A 20,481-nucleotide genomic window follows, 5' to 3' on the forward strand; every position below is an offset into this window, starting at 1 on the left:
TCACAGTGAGGCAGGGAGAAATTGGCAAGATTCTCCTCGTTTGATCTCTCATTAGAGTTCAGTATGTATAATGAATCCAGGAGCCAGAGCCATAGGTGGCCTAGACACTGTTATCAGTGGTTTTGTAGCATTTCTTAAAATCTTTCTGACCTCTCTTTTGCCCATGATTCTGTAGATACTGAACATCTTGACTATGTCTGCTTTTCCTAGGTACTCTATTTATCTAAACCCTGAAGGCTTCCCTGTAGACACTTCAGTTGAGCCAGTTAATTTACCTTTTTTTTTAATGCAATATTACACTTTGCTCATTTTCCACTGAGACTATTAAAGTTTGTACTCTTTGTAAACAGTCTACTGAAACTCTGATTGTCTGACACCCAGTGAAGCATTGAAAAATTGCCCTGGGGTCAAATGTTTTTACTTAAGTGAATTCATTTTCAGAGAAATTGCTTTATGGGCAGCAGCCTTCATTGAGGACCTCATTACAAAAAAGATAGGCTTTCTAGAGGTGAGGTTGCGCTTCTGTTCTCTTCCTCTTCAGTGTAAGATACTGGCTTACCGCCCAGGTCTGCGACACCGAGGAGCTGAAGTGGGCACTTTTAGAGCAGCTCCAGTGAGCACAGGGCCAAGGACAAAAGGTGTGTGCATGTCTCTCTGTGTATATGTGTGTGCTGGTGCACACTTTTGTGAGTGAGCGGAGCATGTACACTGAAAACATCCTTTTAAGTATGGTTCAGGGATCACAGCCTGTAGCAGTTCATCCTCTGCTGCAGGCATGTATTGTACTGGACATACAATGTGCAAAAGTCTTGACCAATGCCTTATTTCTTTATGTTTGGCTTCCAAGTAGCCAGGCTTTGGGATCTTTTTTTAATTTTTGAAAGTGGTCATAAGTACCACTCCAGGCTTTCACACTGACCTATGAATCATTCCTCCCATACTTCCTCATATACTGCACAGTTACAGGAACACTAGTTTCATTTATGTTTGAACAACAACCCTGAACATGAACACCGACTGGAAGTTCTTGTTTTGCTTATGGTACCCTATTAATATCTAAACAACACTAATCATCTACAATGATCTGCAAAACACAGTGGAGGCTCATTCATGGTTTGGGGCTGCATTTCAGCCACTGGTGTTGGGGAGCTTGTCAAAATTGATGGAATTATGAACACAGAAAAGTACTGTCAGATTCTGACTCACCATGGAAAACCATCTGCAAAGGATCTGATTTGCAGTGGCTTCATTTGTCAGCATAACAATGATCCCAAACACACTGCCAGTGCAGCAAAAGCATATCTGGATAGCAGAATGCAGTGGAACACTGTCAGTCATGGATTGGCCTCTCCAGAGCCCGGACCTCAACATTATTGAAGCAGTGTGGGATCATCTTGCCAGAGAATGAAATTAAAGGCATCAACCATCCAAAGAAGAGCTTTGAAACATCCTTCAGGAAGCCTGGAGAACTGTCCCTGAAGGCTGCTTAAAGATATTATAAGAAAGCTGCCTAAGAGTTCAGGCTGTGCTGAAGAATAAAGGTGGCCATACCAGATACTGACTTTCAAGCTCCCTATAATTTTACAAACTTTGTTTTAGCCTTATATGCTGTATTTCCATGTATGTTTCCACATAGATGAAATGAGGGGTGCCTTAAGACTTTTGAACAGCACTGCAGAAAGGTCGTATGCATGTGTGTATTCATAGTCCATTCAAAGTGCATCCTCTTAATTGAAAACCACGATTGAGAGATTATAGTTGTTCATCCTGCTGTACTTAATAGATGAGAGGTAAATACAGCTGCTTATAACAGGTATTAAAAAGGTAATTAAAACATATATTAAAACAAATCCTTGAGGCTGATCACTTTAATAAAAAGCTTTCACGATGTCTACTAAAGATGGAAACGAGGAATTTGTGATCCCCGTGCTTCAGTGAGAACCACATCAATTGCTTTGACAAATTCTCCACGTGGCTGACAATGCAGCTTTGCTCTCTTGCGGGAGATGAAAGAGGCCTGACAGTTACGGAAATGTCCACAGGGTAGAATCTGCCATCAAACATGAGGTGTTGACACTTGTTGTTGCCACTTATGTTTGTGGCACTCAGATATGTAGGCCTTTAGAGAGCCAGCCGTGATGTAAACACATGCCATCGAGGCTACCACAGCACTGCCACTTAAATTAGCTACTTTTAACACGGGTGCTGAAGCTGTGGAGAAAGTGCTGTAGTCTCAGGACATACCACAGGCTGCCTTGTGGTTGGATGAAATATGTGACGTCACTGAAATTATTACTCAGTGGCCCTGGTTTATTAGAGTGTGTACTTCAGCAGTTTTAATGGCTCTTGACATAAAACAGTGGGACTTCTGCTTCTATACTTTTGCTATCCTGAGGACACACACAAATGTAGGTGGACAATAAAACTAGCAGCTGTGCTGTATTTATGGATAAATATAGCTACATGCCTGCATTCACGCAACCAAGCAGCAAAGACCCACACACTCAAAAGACAACTGAAAGTAGCATTCATATTCCTTCCTGCTTGTCATTTTCTTTTTTTACCTCTGGGAGAAGAGCCGACAAGAGGAACAGACAGTGTGCTGGGAGCGAGAGGTCGTCCGTAAAGGGTTCCCCTGGGATCTGGGGATTCGCTTGATTTGAAAGGTTTAATGGAGTTGAACTAAAAGCAGTTGGCTGGCTGTGGCACATGGCACTTCAGGGGAGAGGAGCAGGACCTAGGTTGTGCAAACTGCAGTCTCAGCAACAAAGAATTATCAGAATATGTTTCTTTCACATGGAGCAAATCTTACTATAACCCCTCTATGCCCAGCTGTTCGTCTGTTCTTCACCTGTCTCGACAATCATTTATCCAGTCCACTTTGTGGGTGTATTGCTCTATGCTGCACTTGCTAAGTGCAGCATAGAGTTTGAGGCCACTGGGACAAGTGGCTTTCATATTTTGGCTAAATCATCTCCTGTGTTACTGCTGTTTCCAGTAGAGTGACTGCTACCTGCTACACTCTGGGTGTGTGTGGGTGTGGTGGACTGGTATTTGATTGGCTAGCTCTTACCACTAGTTTTAAACATCACAATTAAGTGCCAAACCCTTACATTAACCAAGAGCTCATGATCCTGCTGCTCAGCTGGACTTAAGCCAAAATTAAATAAACCTGGCCTTTTTACTTTGACTATTTTTAAAACTATTAGGATTCATGGTGATTTATCATCAAAGAAGACTGCTTTTGATTCATTTGATTCACTTGCACTAATAGAACCCAACCGATATAGGATTTTTAAGAGTGACACAATGAATTCCAAAATGCAGCAAATAAATTATTGTAATGCAAATGCAGAGTTGAAGTAGCAGAAACTGACCAAATAAAAAGTCTGCTTTTACTGCTAACGTTGCAGACCGTTGCCCTAACCTTCAACTATTTTTTGTTTTTTTGTTTTGTTTTTTTTAACCCTAAAATGAATTCACTCTGAATAGGCTCTGCCCTAATTTGCAATTGCAAGATCCACAATCTTCAGTCACTTTGAGAGCAACATGTTTTCTTCTGGGATCGATGTGAAAAGCACACAAGTGTCCTCACTCTTGGCACCTTACTCTCCTCTATCCTAAAATCCCCACATTACCTTCTCTGTTGGTGTTCACACATGAGCAGCCTGAGTGACACTGACATTTATGGGTTTATCCAGACAGAAACCATCTCCGTCCCTTGGGGCTGTCCCTCTCCAATCCACCCCCTGCCGTTGCACAGTTGGAAGTATCTGACTGTGCTGCTTTTCCTTGAAGGCCCTAATATACCCTCTATCAATAAGTTCGATTGACTGAACTGCAGGCTCTCAGAAAGGATTGTACACATGTCAATCCACAGTAACAGACTCCTTTAGGTTTATATTTGCAAGAGGTGGAAATAAACTGAGGGGCCTGAATAGATGGATTTCTTTCCGCACTGTTTACTCTGTTTGAGTCCTCTAAGATATGTGGATAGCAGCTAGCTTTAAATTGCTGTAAGTCCAGTAGCATGAATGACTTGCCATTTAAAATATGTCTGAGTCATAAGCACTGCCAGAATTAATAGACCCATCTATTTGAAATTAATTTGGGCAAGGGACTGATGTGACCTTAAGTTGCTCCCATCTACCCTGCATTAACATTCACTGAGAGGGGAGAAAGGTGCTAATATGAAGTGGAAGAGATCCTGTGTGTGTTTCTACCCCCTCCACCCATCCCATTCCTTTAAGTGTCAGTCAGGGGAACTCAAGCAACACTGTGCTAGTATTCTGAGGTGATAGCAGCCTCCTCCTCTTCTTCTCTCTTTTTGCTCCTCCTCTCTGAGTGCTGTCTCCCTGGCTCTGATCAGGTGGCCATTGTGTATGGATTTGCTGCCCTCAGTGCCCCAGGAGGGAGATTTGATTTTTCCCCTGCACTGGCTAATCTTTCCCTCTCACACTATTTTTCTATTCTAGTTCTGTCTGCCTCTCCTTCGCTTTCTGGGTTGTTTTTGCTGTCCTCACTTCCTTTACATGATCACCCTTAGTTTACCACAAGCATTTTAATATTAATTCTCTAGCTTTTTCCAGAGGAAAATTTTTGCCACGTTTCCTTTTCTCCTCCCTTGCTCCACTGACATTTTAAGCTTCACTTGACTGAAATAGCTCAAGAGTTTATGCAGTGATGTACCTAATACACATCTATTTTTGCCAAGCACTTACAGCTATATGGCAAAAGGTATTACTGACTGATTTGTTTAGTTGAATTTGTTCTGACTCATTGTTTTCTCTTTTCCAGCCACTCTCACTCTCCAGGCTCCATGGCAGCAGCAGTGCGAGGCAGTGAGTGGTCATGTGGACGCTGCACCTTCTTAAATGCCGGGGCAGCACCTCGCTGTTCAATCTGTGAGGCACCACGCCAGAAACCTGACCTCAACCAGATCCTGCGCCTCAGCAGTACCGAGGAGCATCGCTGGACCTGTCCCCGTTGTACACTCAACAACCCCCAGGGATCTGGAGCCTGCTCAGTCTGTGGCTTTGGCCCATCACCCGCCACTCACACACCCCCTACTACCACCATAGCTGCCACTGCCAATGGCCTCCCTTCTGCTCCCCCTGAACCCCCGACACCCACAATCACTCCCACAGTGCTACTTGAGCCCCATGGACAGCATCCAGCTAAGGAGGAGGTGTTTCGACGGTCTGAGAGCAATGGAGAGGTGTGTGGCCAGGAGGGACAGCACACAGGCTGGGCCTGCCCTCGCTGCACCCTTCATAACACCCCTGTGGCACTTTCATGTTCAGCCTGCGGTGGGCCAAGAAAACTGTCTTTACCTAAAATCCCCCCAGAAGCATTGGTAGTACCTGAGGTGCGCACACCAGTACTGGGCTTTCCTGTTCACACAGCTGCTTCAGCCCCACTACTGATTGACCTCACAGATGACTCACCACCAGCTCCGCCCTGTGATCCTCAAGAACCTCCCAATGCATCTTCACAGTCCCTCTCCTCCACTTTTACTTCTTTTTCCTCCCTCCAGAACAATCCTGTGCCTCGCAGCAGGAGAGAGGTGCCGCCTCCAGGTCGCCCACCAAACCCAGGGACAAACACTCCCAGCCCCACGTCCCCTTCAGCTGCCAGCGTGCCACCCCAACCCGGTCCACAGAGGCCAGCCAAGCCCAAGCATGCCCAACCCCAGGAACCTTCTTACCCAAGCAAGCGTCTCAGTATCTTGGAGGAAGAAGAGTCCCACCCACTGACCCCCCACCTCCCTGTTACTTCCACATCAGCCTCCACCTGGAAGTGCCCTAGCTGCTCCTTGCCCAACCCAGGTAACTCATCGAAGTGCGAGACCTGCAGATCGTCAAGGGCTGGTGCTGACCTCATTGATCTGGTAGGCTGTGAGACGGTACGATTTACCCCGGCCAGCCCCTCTAGCCCGGACTTTAGCACATGGGCCTGCTCTAAGTGCACCCTGCGCAACCCTACAGGTGCACCCAAGTGCTCAGCTTGTGGTTCTTCCAAGCTGCATGGCTTTCAGGAGCAGCAGGTGCCTCTACCCCGCTGTTGTACACATTGTGGCCTCCCACTGGGGCCTGGCACTGCATCATGCTCCTGTACACCTTCCTCCTCTTCATCGTCCTCAGGTCATAAAATGCGGAAACAGGCCCGGGGCTTTCCTTCATCCTCTTCTGCTGCTGCCTCCTCTAATTCCTCTTCGTCCTCCACCTCATCTAGCCTTCAGGAGAAGGTAGGACAGTGGAGTTGCCCAGCATGTACGCTGCTCAATGATATCAAGGCCAAGAACTGTGCAGCATGCCACACACCCCAGCAGTACCTCACCCTTCGTAAGGTGGTTAAACCTCTGAAGAGGAGGGAGAGCATGCATGTAGAGGCCCGTCGACGAAATGATGAAGGGGAAGCTAAGGAGCTTTGGGAGAACATTGTCAGCTTCTGCAGGGAGGTAAGAGAAAAATTATGTTGTCAGTAATTTATGAGAATGTGAGGCTGCATCTGGTTTGTGGTCAGCCATGTACAGATCCAGCACTGGTCATTCTTTCCAGTTGCTTTGAGTCAATCATGTCATGTGTCACCATTTTTTTTTCTAGCTTTGCATGCATGTCAGTTTCTTTTGACTTTGAGACATCAAAGCTTGCTTATTTCAATGTGTAATGCATCACGGGGAACACATTGCCTTTCAGAGCACAGCTCTCTCATTGTATTTCATCTTTTTGTTCTGACATTGTTCTCGCTACCTCAATTTCTCTAATTTCAGAGAAATGCTAATAGCTTTTGTTATTGCCCACATTTGCACTTGCTTCCTTATATGAGCTGTGGTTATGGTGTGTCTAATCTTTATAACCAGAGTACATCCAGCCCTCAGTGCCAGTGAAGTCGCTTCACAGAATTTTGAAATTCTGTTTGACGACTGTAACTCTCGTGTCAGGAGGATTGAATAATTTTGGTTTGATTGTGTCTTCTGATTGCTCTGATTGTTATGTTCAAGTGGCAATCTCCAAGGCTGAAAAATGCAGCCAAGGTAGAAATGCCAAAAACTGTTTCTCTAATGGCCACTTGAGGATGGCTCCAAAATGAGTCCATTCCAGTAAACGCCCTTATTAAATTGCCCAATTTAAGAGCAGGAGTCAACATGGTTGGTCTAAAAACTGTTTTAGTCTCAATAGCTCTATTGCTATTTTTCCCCACCACTCACCTGTTTAAATTGTATTAAATTATTTAAATTGCTGCAGCTTTAAACCAGGCATCTCCTCAGTTAATTCCAGTCACTGAACAGGACCTCTCAACCATATTTGTGATGTTGGTCCCTTTATGAGCATTTTTCAGTGCAATTAACAGACAAATATTATGTTCTCTATTGTTTTAATCATACTAACAGCCTGTCCAAAAAAGACTGCGAGTTTTAGGGAATGAAATTCCTAAACGTTCTATATTACACTAATCTGCCAGTGCAAAGTAACCATATAGTCTATAGATGCAGCTTGTTAACCAAACTTGCTAGTTAGTCGAAAACTTGACACTTTAACCTTTCATGGTCATTCTAGTTCCCAAAATCCCAAGTATGTCCAAAATGATAACTCTAAAATGCTGGAGCTTTGTAAGCTGATGGGTGGTATCCATTTTTCATAGTCTATGGCCTTTCCTTTCCTTTCCTTTCCTTTCCTTTCCTTTCCTTTCCTTTCCTTTCCTTTCCTTTCCTTTCCTTTCCTTTCCTTTCCTTTCCTTTCCAGCCATAACTTAGTTTCTATTTAGTATTTATGTTACACTGCTTTATGAAATGTATTTCATTTCACTATGTAACGGCAGAACTGTCAGTAAGAACTAAATTTTTTTTTCTGATTATTCTGAATGTAATTTTCTTTTTGAGAAATTACTTGATGTCATTCGTGAAAGAGACTTTTGACAGATTCTAGCCCAACAAGTCATTTGCAACAGGTTAAATACCCACAGTAATTCTTTGGCAAATACTGGAAATCCCTTTTTGGCATGACATCAGGTGCTTGCTGCCTGACGGTTTAACTCATCCTGAGCCCGAGTCTTCACCATAGACTGGGGCATCATACCGCTTAGCTGTGCGGTAAGGTAAGCAACCCTGGCGTCGCTTCTTTGCATCAAACTGGTTCAAGCTCACTTTATCTCTGTAGTGCTGAACCTTTGGTAAGCCTGTAGTTTGTTATCATGGATGCTACTCAGGACTATCAGAAAGGTTCATTTGAAACCATTTAAGACCGCCAACAGCCGCTCATGAGACCGACCTGATTGGTCTAATTACATCTCAGGAAAATGAGGGCATTGCAGAATTTCAGACCGTTTAGATTCGGGTAATTTTACAGCCGGCTTATATTCTGTGAATTTATTTGGGTGTCTGATGTGTGCCCATTTACTACACCAGCATGACACCTCTCCTGCCATGTTTACAATAGCATGAAGTGAGCCTTCGAATGCATTATTAATGCCTTCTTTGAAAGTCACAGGGCTCACTGCTGCAAGCGTGGGAGGGAAGTTGGCTCGGTAGGAAGGAAGGATATCGGAGATCCCTCATCCCCACCTTCGCCTCCTCTTCTAATTTAAGATAGTCATTTAAGCTGCTCTTTCTTTTATCATCTTTCTTTTTCTCCTCAAATATTTTACGTCTGCCTCGCTCTAGCTCTTCCCTTCTGTGGTCTTCAAAGTACTTCATCTCCCTTTTATCCCATCTCCTTCCATCACATCTATCCCCACATGCTCATCCTGCTCTGCTAATACCTCAAAATATACTTTCCCCTTGCCACCCACTACACCCCTTCACCCTCTTCACACGACTGCACTCAATTCTCCAGTGTAGTAGTCAGTGTGAGCCTGGATGTGTGTGTATTTGCTAAGGTGAACACAGGGCTGGCCTATTTTTAGCAGTATAGTTGGAGTGGAGGGGAGCAGAAATGATCTGCTTCCCTATAGCGAATGTAATCACTAACGGCGTCAGCTGCTGCATCTCGGCTTCAGGGGCCAAAGAGATAAAGGGGGGTATATTGGTGAACAAAAGGTGCTAGTTTTTCCTCATCCATCTTCGTCAAGGCACAAACACTTGGCAAGCACCAAAATGCCAGTGCTGAAAATTTAATAATGATTAAAGCTTTTGGTTTACTCGGTAAAAAGGCGTGTAGTGCAGTTTGACAGCAAGAATGCACTGACTGTTTCAGAGCACGTTTCTGTGGTTGGGTTTGTCCAGATTGCAGTAATTTATATTGCCCCAAACTGGACCAAACTGGAGCTGGAGTTTTTTTTATAAACATATTCTCTGCTCACCTGAGTGCAGTTTTTTTTTTTCTCTTGCCTCTGCTTTTTGACTCTTCCTGATTGGTTTTGAGAGTGAGAGGTGCGTGCACATGATGCCAGTGCCCGAGAGCTGCCTGCTTACTCACTGTGCCAAGCAAGTAAATGCCGCTAACAGCCATCAACTTAACTTGTGAACTGTGAAACACAGCGTGGCTTAAACTGCTTTCTCTGTTCCTTTTCCATGCTACACTCTGTGGCAGCAACAAAAACAGGCTACATTGCAGCAGATTTTCCCTTCTCTTCACTTCTCTGCACTACTTGTTGCTTAATTTTCTGCTACACTTGGATTTTATCCAAGTCGATTTTTACCTTTGGTGAAGGTTTACACTGCATGTTACAGTATTGTGCATGACAGTTTTTTGGTTTTTTTTTTTAATTAAATATGTCTTCAAATTCAAACTGTACTTCCTTTTCACCACATTTAAAGAGATCAATAGGTTGCCTGTTACATGTAGGTGCTAATCTTGTAGCTTATCAGAATGAGACTGACAGCCTTGTATGGCTGCCAGTTCTGAGAGTGGAAATGATGGGAAGGCAGCTGGTTTTCCTAGCTCAGCACTGAGCTGGCTCATTGCAGTGTTTGCATGCTTGCATGTGCACAGAGATGGAAACAGAGACAGCAGGACAGCCAGCTTGACTTATCTTATAGAATTCACAACACCAGAACCCTCATTTAGGAAACTGTTTTACACGTGGTTGTAACTCCTAAGTCTACACTGTGCTGAAGTCTTAATTGTTTACGGTTTTTAACACATTGCACATTAATAGAGATGTGAAGCAGATTAAAAGGGAAAAAAGATTAAATGTCTTTGTAAGGTGTTGGGCCACCATTCTGTCAAAAGTTGCTTCTTTTTTTTTTTTTTTTTTTTTTTTCTCCATTTGGCAGTGGAGAGTGCTGTGTAACATGTCTAAGGGGCCTCTAAACTGACGCAATTGCTTACAAGAAATAAACTGTCCCCCACAACATAATTAACATAATCAACATAATCCTCACTGTAGGGTCCCAGTCTATCCCAGCTGTCACAGGGTGCTGAACAAATCATCAGGCTAGCACATAGAATCAGACAACTATTCACTCTCACATGCCTACAACCAATTTAGAATCACCAATTAACTTAATAAGCATGTCTTTAAACTGTGGAAGGAACCTATACAGGCACAGGGAACTCTCCACACAGAAGAGGACTGATGGTTGTGAACCAAGAATGTAGGGATCAAGTATTCACTTTATTTTCCTTAATTTGGCACCCATTCGTACGATCCTCTAGAGTCCAGACTGCACTTGCATATCCCAGTGTCACACATCACTGTGTGGTTTCAGAAGCTCCTCATTAACATCATAGTGCATCATGTGCACTCCACATATGAATAGGCAAGTGGCTTTAACCTTTGAAGCAGATGCAGTAGATCATTTTGCTGATCATAATGTCTTTCAAATGGCTCAGGGCAAACCCCTTAAATATATTCATGATACAAGATGTGAGTACGACAAGATAAAACCACATACGCTGCATTTAGGATGTGAAAGAATGGACAACAACTAACCCAGCAGAGTTTCTTAGCACAAATGAGCACATCAGTACCAACATTTATGTTATTAATATTGTTTTCATGCTTAAAATACAGACTATAAAACTCTGCAAATGCAGTGTTTCCAAACATTTGGAAATGGGATGTATTATGTGATCACCCCTGGTGGGCGGGCGTCCATTGAAATGTCTGCTCAGTAGCTTGGACCGTTCGGCCTACGCTTACCAACCTTCATGGGTAGGTAGCTTATGACCAAAGCATGGTTGGGATTGTATATGGGGTCACTGGGGTTAAGGTCAAAGGTCAAGTTTTGTTCATGTCCACTTCATGTCTAAGAAATGGTTGAAGGATTTTGCGGAAGCCTTGCATGATTATTCTGGATATCAAGATATTATGTAGAGATCAACTCCTGGAGGTCAACGTCAAATAATTTTTAAATCATTATTTTTCACAAACGGTTAATACAGTGCAACAGGTACATTTTGCCCCACTAGGCGGTGCTCCTGTTTATTTGAGTTGCTTATTTTTTTATTTTTTATTTTTATGTCTTATGTATAAACATCATAAAATAAAACCTTTAGTTAGTCCGTCAGTAACAGCTAGTAGCCAGAGCTCAGCTGTGGTTTGTGTGTGACAAGGCAGACTCTTTAACCTTTGGTTGTTGATCCCAGTCTTGTCTTTCTCATTTCGCTCTGCCCTTTTTTTTTTTTTTTTATGTAAGGGACTCAGAAAAAAAATATTGATGGTTACCCTGGTCATGTAGCTGGAGCAGGTAGGAAACTGAAATACCATTTGTGCAATCAGCTACAGGTTGAGATACCTGTTGGCTGGTATTCTTTTAGTTAGGGCTGCAACGATTAGTCGACATTGTCGACAATAATCGACAATAAAAATAGTTGACGACGAATTTAATTGTCGATAATAGTCGTTTATTATTACTGGTGATTTTTTTTTTTTTAACGTAGTGAGACATCTTCCTGTCCGTCTATCTCTGGCGAGCTTCACACATGCGCAATTAGGGTGTTAAGTGATGACGTAGATTTCCATTTCCTGGTCCAAACTGTCACGTGATCAATTTTCCGCAATGCTGTGTCCCTGGTTGTTTTAACTCGAAAAAAAACACTCAGCTGTGATTTTACCGATGAGAAAGAGAAGCGGAAATGGCTGCAGTTGATGAGGTATGTTACAATCATCTTTAATAGTGAACAGTCATTGGTTATACCATTGCTGTTTATTTTGAAGCATTTGGACCCAGAAATGACGTCAGACTTAAAGAACGGATAGCATTCAGCCGCACGTTTAGTGATGGAGGATTGTTGGGTTTGCTGCAGCTGCTTCCATGTCGTAAATGATCACACACTTTTTAGTGAAAATGTGCTCAGTAGCCATGGTTGTAAACGTTCACACTGCGTACACTTTTCATCACTGCCGTTAAAAAAAAAAAAAAAGGATCACAACAAGGTCGTAAAACAAAGTAAAGGAAAAAACACATCACAGTTTGTGCGGGAAGATCTATTCTCCACACAGGATATATCAAAACAAAACTGCTCACCAAAATAAAACCTTAGTGTCTAACGGGAGAATTGAGAACAGAACTTAACAGGGATACTGGTGAAAATGTGCCAACTTTGTTTTACAGGGACGAAAAAGTACTATATACATTTTTTTTAATGGTTGGAAAAATGGACCGTTAGTTATATCAGCAGCAAACCTGACTAAAAGTTTTGAATGAAGTATGTGTTTACTACCATATTTTAAATAACCTTATGCTAAATGTAAAACCTGATAGCTAAATAAGTGCCATTTCATAATTATGTGATTCATAATCTGATTAGTCGACTAATTGTTTCAATAGTCGATGACTAATCAACTATCAAAATAGTCGTTAGTTGCAGCCCTACTTTTAGTACATCATTAGCCCCTTTTTAAAAAAACTTTTGTGTGTGTGCATACGTGCCCACGTGCCCATATCCACGTGGGCACGTATGTGAGAATGTGAGAATGTGCATGTGATCTTTCCCAAATCAAAAGTGGTGAACTTGACTCATTATATGAGATTTTTCTTTTTTTTTTTTTAAGTCGCTCTGCCCTTGTTAGCATTCTTTGAATTGCATTACCGTAGTTGGAATTTCAGTATCTGTATGTATGCAGGGACAAAGCTTTGATCTCACCACTGTGGTAAATTCATATCAACCTAAAAACCCTTACAATAAAAGCCTGCGCGTGGGTCACAACTAAGCCTGCGAACTACAGAATCAATAAGCTACGTGGAGACCTTGGATGGCCGGGATGGTAAGGAAGCATTGAAGTGACTCTGTCTGGCAGCAAATGCTGCATCAAGGCTTCAGAATTGGATTGTGGGGGATGGTGACCAATCAATTGGCTTCACTTTAAACCACCAGTGGGGTGCCTGCTTTACATCCCCTGCCTGCCTCGCAACACGACTGGCCGAGCCCACTTCTGACACCGCAGATAGGTAACTGGATAGGGTTTTTCATGTATGGCTGTTTGCCATCTCAGGTTTGTACAGCTGAGTTTTAGATGGGCAGATAGAGTGTCACGGTGTCAGATTGGGTGTCTCGATCTGTTTAAGTATCCATGTAGTTCTACTCCTGTGTACAGTAGTGGGGCAGTGCTAGAATCCAGTGTGTAATTTAAAATGCACTGTGCTCTGCAGGGAATGTGCCAGAAAGCGTGGAGCTCCAAATGTTTGAAAGTGATTAGCATTTTTGTGCTGCATCCTGGTTAGGAGAGTACAAGGTTGCCACAGTTGGGTTTCTGCTGTGCAGATGTAAAATGCCATGCTGGCAGTGGAAATAATGAGTAAAATGTGGAAGGCAGTAATTTGCCCTTGCTCATTCCAGAATCCAGGGCTCATGTGATAGTCTGTAGTGTCCTGTTTAATCATCATTTACCTGCAAAAATCAAATGAAATTGCAGGATAGTTAGCTGACGTCTCCTTCAACCTTGCAGTAGCAGTTTGAAACGCTTTATTTTGTGTCCTCACACAAAGTCCTTTGGGCACTATTTAAAAAAGGGTTTTGGAGTTTACATATGAGATTTTTTTTTTTCCAAGTTCAGCAGTTTCACTCCTTTAGTCTCTGTCTTATTTCTCTCCAACCTCCACTCTTTCCCTCTTCATTGTTCAGAACTCCGTGAACTTTGTGGATGACAGTTTCCCCCCTGGACCCCAGTCTGTCGGCTTCCCGGAGGGTGACAGCGTCCAGCAGCGAATCAAAAAGTGGCTGCGTCCCCACGAGATCAACTGCAGCAATTTCAAAGACCGAGGAGTCAAGTGGTCCGTGTTCCGCACGCCAAGGCCCTCAGACATCCTGCAAGGCCTTCTTGGAAACTGCTGGTAAGCTAACAGACCTAAACATAAGGACACACAGGATACTAATCCGTCAAGATAACCTGAAAAAACAAAAACAGGCTCTGTTGCGTGATTATTGCTTTGACCCAAGACAAAATAGAATTGCCGTAGATCCTCAAAGTAAAAGGAAATTTTTCATTCCATTCAGTCTCTGTTCAGTCTCTGTGAAAGGTCAGAGGAATGTAAAGTAGACAACAGTCAGCCTGAGTCTGCTTTAGATGAACACTGCTGCTGCAAGCTAGAGATGGAGAGACAGCAAAACAGTAATTGAGTAAAAGACAGTGAAAGCAAGAAATTAAAAAACTGGGAGGCCAAAAAAGTAAAGAAGGCAAGCATTAAATGAAATGAAAGAGTGAGCACACAGATTCACAGATACAACTTACAGGGAGATTAGTCACAGTAATGCGGGTCTGGTGCTTTATCTCCGTGCCCTTGTTCTGGGTGCCCTTTGGGGTTTATGTGTGTGTGTATGGTTTTGCCATCCATCATCTTTCTGTACACATAAACACGCACACATACAAGAACAACAAAGAACAGTCAGTCAAAGTTGTCCCAGTACAACTTTTCGCTTCATCACCAGCGCACACAGCTTATCAAAAATAACCCTCCCATGAGCCGATTCCTCTCACTCACAACAGGATATAACCCAAATTCTTCGTCATTGGCTTCATCTCTCTCTCTCACTCTCACTCTCTCCCTCACACACACTCACACTTGTCCTAATAAACCAACAAATAGCCCAGCCCCTGCCAGCCAACCAGTGACGGCAGGAGAAAGTCAAGCCAGTCACCTCCGTCCTTGAGTACGGCCGACATCCGAGGCACATTATGACACAGCTAATTGGATTTTCATTGGATTCTTTTTGCCAATTTGTATTTCATCAGTGACTGAATGGACTGATCGGCCTTGCTCAGCTGACACTTAAACAGATGGAATATCGCTTTAATATTACCACCACATGAGAGGTTCGCTCTATAAAGTGCCGCTGCGCAAACACACATTGATGTGTGGACTGAAAGCAATGCGCCTTTTTTAATCATTTGAGATGCTGTTACAGTTCTGCCAGAGGCAAAAGTAGCTGCTCAGTTTGATACATTTTTGCTTTTGTTGTTGATACTAGAATCAAAATACTGTATGTGTGTATGTGAGCCTGCGGCATGCAGGGACTAATGTCTTCAGCTTATTGTCCCAAAAACTTTTCTTTTAGGAGCCATTTTAATGTTAAAAGATCTTTCTACATTTTCAGATGAACTAATGTACACTTTAAGCTCTGTTCCCTTTCAAGTTGAATCCTTGTGTCCCCAGCTGCACTTCCCCAGTGTAAAGAATTACCATTTTCCACATCTATCTGGATTTTTGATTAGCTAATTTCTCTTGCAAGTTAATTAGAGGAAGCAAGCCCGTTTGTCTTTGCTGCAGGGTGTATTAAGACTAATGGGGAGGTAACCAGAAGGCGCAGAAGCTTGACTCATCAAATGTGATTGATTTTCAATGAGGGCAAATTATGTATATATATAAAAAAAAGTCTTTCATAACTGCTTGAGGTACTCTGTTAAAGAGAATGTTTTAATTCCACATTTAGACTTTAATAGCAGCTTCTTAGGTTTTTTTTTTAAATTCCTTTCTGTTCGCATCAATTGACATTCCTTAAGCATGCCTGTCTCTTTGACTAAATCGGGTGTCCATTCAGCCATTCACTTGTCCATCACAATCAGCTCATCATTTATGTAGTTTCTCTTTCATTTGTTTCACTGGCTAATTCACATTTTCTTCGCTTTCAGTCACATCTGTCTGTCCTGATCTGACATTTCATTTTCCAGTTCATTGAGTTTTATCGGTCTCTAGGTTCCTGAGTGCACTGGCTGTGTTGGCGGAGCGTCCAGAGCTCGTAGAGAGGGTGATGATCACCAGGACCATTTGTCCAGAGGGGGCCTACCAGGTTCGGCTGTGTAAAGACGGCACCTGGACAACAGTGCTTGTGGATGACATGTTGCCCTGCGACGACTATGGCTACCTCCTTTTTTCCCAGGTCAGAGCAATGTGGGAAGAAGTTTACATTGATACAGTAAACATGACAGAGGGGATTTAGATAGAAAGATGCTTTTTTTATTACAACATATACTATATACATGCAAATGCTGCATAAACACTTAACGATCTGAAATATTGGGGAATCTGTAAGTGTTAAAAGTCTTAAATATCACTGATTTCACTTCATTAAAGTGGGAATTCTCGGGTTCTTTTAAAGTTGCCTTGCATGGTTCACTGTTCAGAATAATCTTTATTTTATTTATTTATTGATTTACTGGCTGTGATGCAGTCCCTCAGTTCATCCAGTGTCTGAATCAAAGTGTTTATCTCATCTCCCTTTTTAAGGCCATCCTCTCTTTAAGCCAAATCTCTTCTGATTGGCTGCCTCTCGCAAACAACAGGTTTGAAAAGCAGGTGTGTGGAACAGCAGGCAGAGCCTGTGATGACCATATTAAGGATATCCCTTCTCAGTGGCATCAAACAAAGTCAAGAATAGAAAAAAAAAAACAGTCTGAAAGCGAGTATTTAGAGCAGTCTGAAAGCTTGAGCTTTCAGCTCAAGATTACATGTACATACAATGACCTCATTATTTGGCATTTTGGCGATGTTTAATATGCGCATCTACCATTGTGACAGTATAAATATGACAGAAAATAAAGATTATCTCCAGTATTATTTGTTCCAAATCTCTGAAATATGAGGGTATATTATTTTCAGCTTATGGGTTGCTGTGAAGTACTGCTGGGGAGAACTGACAATTCAAGACACATCCCATCGTTTGACCCTGAAAACGAGTGCATTTTGTGCAGCATGGCTTAAAAGTATTACATTTGACTTGGTGAACCCTGCTGACACCCTGAAAAATAACCCATTAATTAGTTCAAGTTAGTTGATCATGTATTTCTTATCACAAGCACATCTCAAAGGACCCCACTGAAGAGAAAAATCTAATTAATGAACAGGCAACAATTACGGGTCAAATGAGGTACTGAATTATGCAAAAAAATAAAGCACAGGCAAATAAAAGCATGCATTCATGCATGCAGGAGAGAGACACCGCAAAAACGTCATACCTTATCTACGCATTATCATTCCATGAAAGAACATTGTCTTCTCAAAGAAGACAAAGGAAACAAGAGTGTAGAAGTCACGCTGGGTAGGTCATGACCTCCGAGCTTGCAAGAAATGCCGGAACAGCAATTCATACGCATATCACCAAATAAAAAAGAACAAAGAAGACATTCTGCCTCTGTTATCAGGTCATCTATTTCAGAGTAAGACTGAGAAAACTAGAGCAAAGACAACATCCTGTTACAAATGTACCTCTCTCAGTCAGTCATACTCAGGCTCACATTTCCTCTCTAACTTTTTCCCATCATTCCAGGCCCAGAGGAAGCAGCTATGGGTGGCGCTGATTGAGAAGGCCCTAGCCAAACTCCACGGTTCCTACTTTGCCCTGCAGGCAGGGCGTGCTATTGAGGGTCTGGCCACGCTGACTGGGGCTCCATGTGACTCCCTAATGCTCCAGGTCAGCTCCACGAACCCACGAGAGGAACCCATCGATACAGACCTCATCTGGGCCAAGATGCTTAGCTCCAAGGAGGCTGGGTAAGAGAGGGAGTAAAGGGGGGGTTTGGTTTAAAGTCAGCATATGAAATAATAAATCTCATTTGAAAACCCTTTGAAGCAATATTCTCTCATCAAAAGCACAAACAGAAGGGTGCTACAAAGGTGCTCAATGCCAATTTGCAGCATGTGTCCATAATAAAAGTTCTGGCAGTCCTCACTTTGATACATGAGCTTTCAAAGCAACATGAGACAAATAGTGTAACTCCAAAGGGGCCATTTCATCTGTGTCCAAACTGCAGGTCCATCTGCCAGAATAATTTATTATATCAAAGGAGTATAATAGTGAAGACTTCACGCATGTACTGTGGTAAACAGATACAAAGTTCATCACCAAAAATGAGCACCAGTGACAAACTGAAGCACTTTTATGGGATTTATTAGAAACATACACAAATATTCTGTAACTCTGTAGTGCTGGCAAACATAGAGGTTAAGGTTTTAAGATAAAAAATTTTTTTTTCTGGTTAAAGTTTCCTAATATCATTTCTTGTCTCTTAGGTTTCTTATGGGAGCCTCTTGCGGAGGAGGCAACATGAAGGTGGACGATGCCGTTTATGAGTCTTTGGGTCTGAGGCCTCGACATGCATATTCCATCTTAGACGTACGAGATGTCCAGGGTTACAGGTACGGGTGGAGTTTCTGTTGTTTGGCTGCCTACATATTGTTGCTCGTTGTTCTCAAATATTGGGGCACCATGTGTGGTATAGAGTTGAAAAATGGAGACAGCTATGGCTCTGAAGCAGAGCTCCAATTCTGAGGGAGTAGTTGAGTCATCACTTTGAAAGTTAAAAAAACAAAAAAAACCAAACCATATTTCAAATATATGATTTTTCAACAGTGAACAGGTCTAAATTTGTATAGTCTGTCAAAAAGTGAGTGAAAAGAAAATTTCAGTTTATTTCCAGTGAAGGCAAAGAGGTTATGCTAATGAGAGAACTGCAAGTCTGCAGAATAAATCTGTCCACTTTTTGAGAGTTAAAATTTCTCCAGCTATGGTTCATGATACTTGTGCCAGTGTAGTACATATTATTGCTCAGGCAAGTCAGTGGAAATGACATAAAGCTGCACTCACCGGCTGCTTCAGAACTGCCTTAATTCCTCATGGCAGAAATTCAACAAGGTGCTGAAAACATTCCTCAGATTTTGGTCCATTTTGACATGATAGCATCACACAGTTATTAATTCTATTTACTTGGTAAAAGGATTGACACCAGGCCTGTGTTTCTTTAAACTCAATAGCGTCAGCTGCATTTAATTACTTTAATTGCTATGTTTACATTCAAAAGACTTCATACACCTTTAAATGTATCAAACCCTCTTAAGTCAGTATTTAGTGATTTAAAAACAGTTGGTGGGTCAGCCAGAACCACGAGATGAACTTGAATAAGCCCACAAGCCATACATTGAGCATCACAGGTGGCTGGTGGCTTGGTGCCAGTTGAGAGCAGGTGCACACCAGATTAGTTTGATTGCTCTGATTGGAGTAGCGCTGGGAGTACACACAATCCTCCGTTCTCATTTCCCATATTGCACATCCTCGATTCCTCTCTTCGACTCTCCTCCTTACACCTTAGTCCCGCCCACCAGAGATGCCACCACATTCACAACTCGTACAATATGACTTATGAATTTAAAAAATGAGTTGATTAACGAGTCCTCCTTTTTGCCACAGTTTGAATATCACGGTTTTTATACATTGAAGGTAAAAACACTTCTACAAAACCCGTGCATCCTCAACTATAGCTCCTCTGGGAAGCCTCTCCTCTGTTCTCCAGATGCATTTTAAGGAATTAAATCATCCTTCAACACGGTGTACTGAAATTGATTTCCGGGTCACAGGAGGAAGGACAGAGGAGGCACAAATTAGAAAAAATGAGAGAAGCCTAATGAAGGCTTTTTCCTTCTTACCTGTGAGAGGAAGTTGACAGTAGCCAGAAATCCCAGAAGTAATTTGCTTAAAAACCGCACACAGCCACTTTCATTTACTGCCATAAAGCAATAAGAGTGGAAGACTTGGCCACGGGGCTTGATCTGAAATGAGTTAGAATCCTCCTGCTAGGAGAAGAGATAAAAAGCAGTCAGGAAACTGTATTCCTCATGCACTTTTTCCTCTTTTGGAAAAGGGGGATTCTCCAATATGTTATTTTGTTATGTCCCCCTTGTTTTCCGCTATATGGAGAAGGCAGCAAAATGAAAAGGGTTGTTAAAAAGCAGCCAGTCATCCATAAGAGGAGTAATATGCGTGCAGAGATGGGGGATGCTGCTTTGACTGAAAGCTGTTGTCACATTTGCTGGTACCTGAATTTGTCTCTCCCCCCTGTGCTCATTGTCTTCCTCTCTCCAGGTTGCTGCGGCTGCGTAACCCCTGGGGTCGCTTCTCGTGGAATGGGAGCTGGTCGGATGAGTGGGCAGACTGGCCACAGCACCTCCGCCACGAGCTGATGGCTCATGGCAGCAGTGAGGGGGTCTTCTGGATGGAGTACACTGACTTTATAAAGTAATTATCATTAGCACAACATAAGCGTGATGCAGAGAGAGAAACTCTTTTTTTCTTCTTCTTTTAGCAGTACTGCTGAAATGGGTTTTTT

The 20,481-nt window shown here is 42.6% G+C and overlaps 1 protein-coding gene across 2 annotated transcripts in view; it reads left to right on the plus strand.

Annotated features, from left to right (window-relative positions):
- Nucleotides 1–20,481, plus strand: part of capn15 (calpain 15) — a 46,119-nt gene that overhangs the window by 12,831 nt on the left and 12,807 nt on the right. For both annotated transcript variants that reach the window (XM_030754779.1, XM_030754778.1), the window contains exons 2-7: nucleotides 4,798–6,460; nucleotides 14,010–14,218; nucleotides 16,079–16,262; nucleotides 17,649–17,872; nucleotides 18,392–18,517; nucleotides 20,238–20,390. In XM_030754779.1, coding sequence (XP_030610639.1) covers nucleotides 4,820–6,460; nucleotides 14,010–14,218; nucleotides 16,079–16,262; nucleotides 17,649–17,872; nucleotides 18,392–18,517; nucleotides 20,238–20,390 — 2,537 coding nt within the window. In that variant the 5' untranslated portion in view covers nucleotides 4,798–4,819. The remainder of the gene's footprint in view (nucleotides 1–4,797; nucleotides 6,461–14,009; nucleotides 14,219–16,078; nucleotides 16,263–17,648; nucleotides 17,873–18,391; nucleotides 18,518–20,237; nucleotides 20,391–20,481) is intronic.

The sequence above is a fragment of the Archocentrus centrarchus genome, chromosome 19 (assembly GCF_007364275.1).
Source record: "Archocentrus centrarchus isolate MPI-CPG fArcCen1 chromosome 19, fArcCen1, whole genome shotgun sequence".
Classification (NCBI taxonomy): Eukaryota; Metazoa; Chordata; class Actinopteri; order Cichliformes; family Cichlidae; genus Archocentrus; species Archocentrus centrarchus.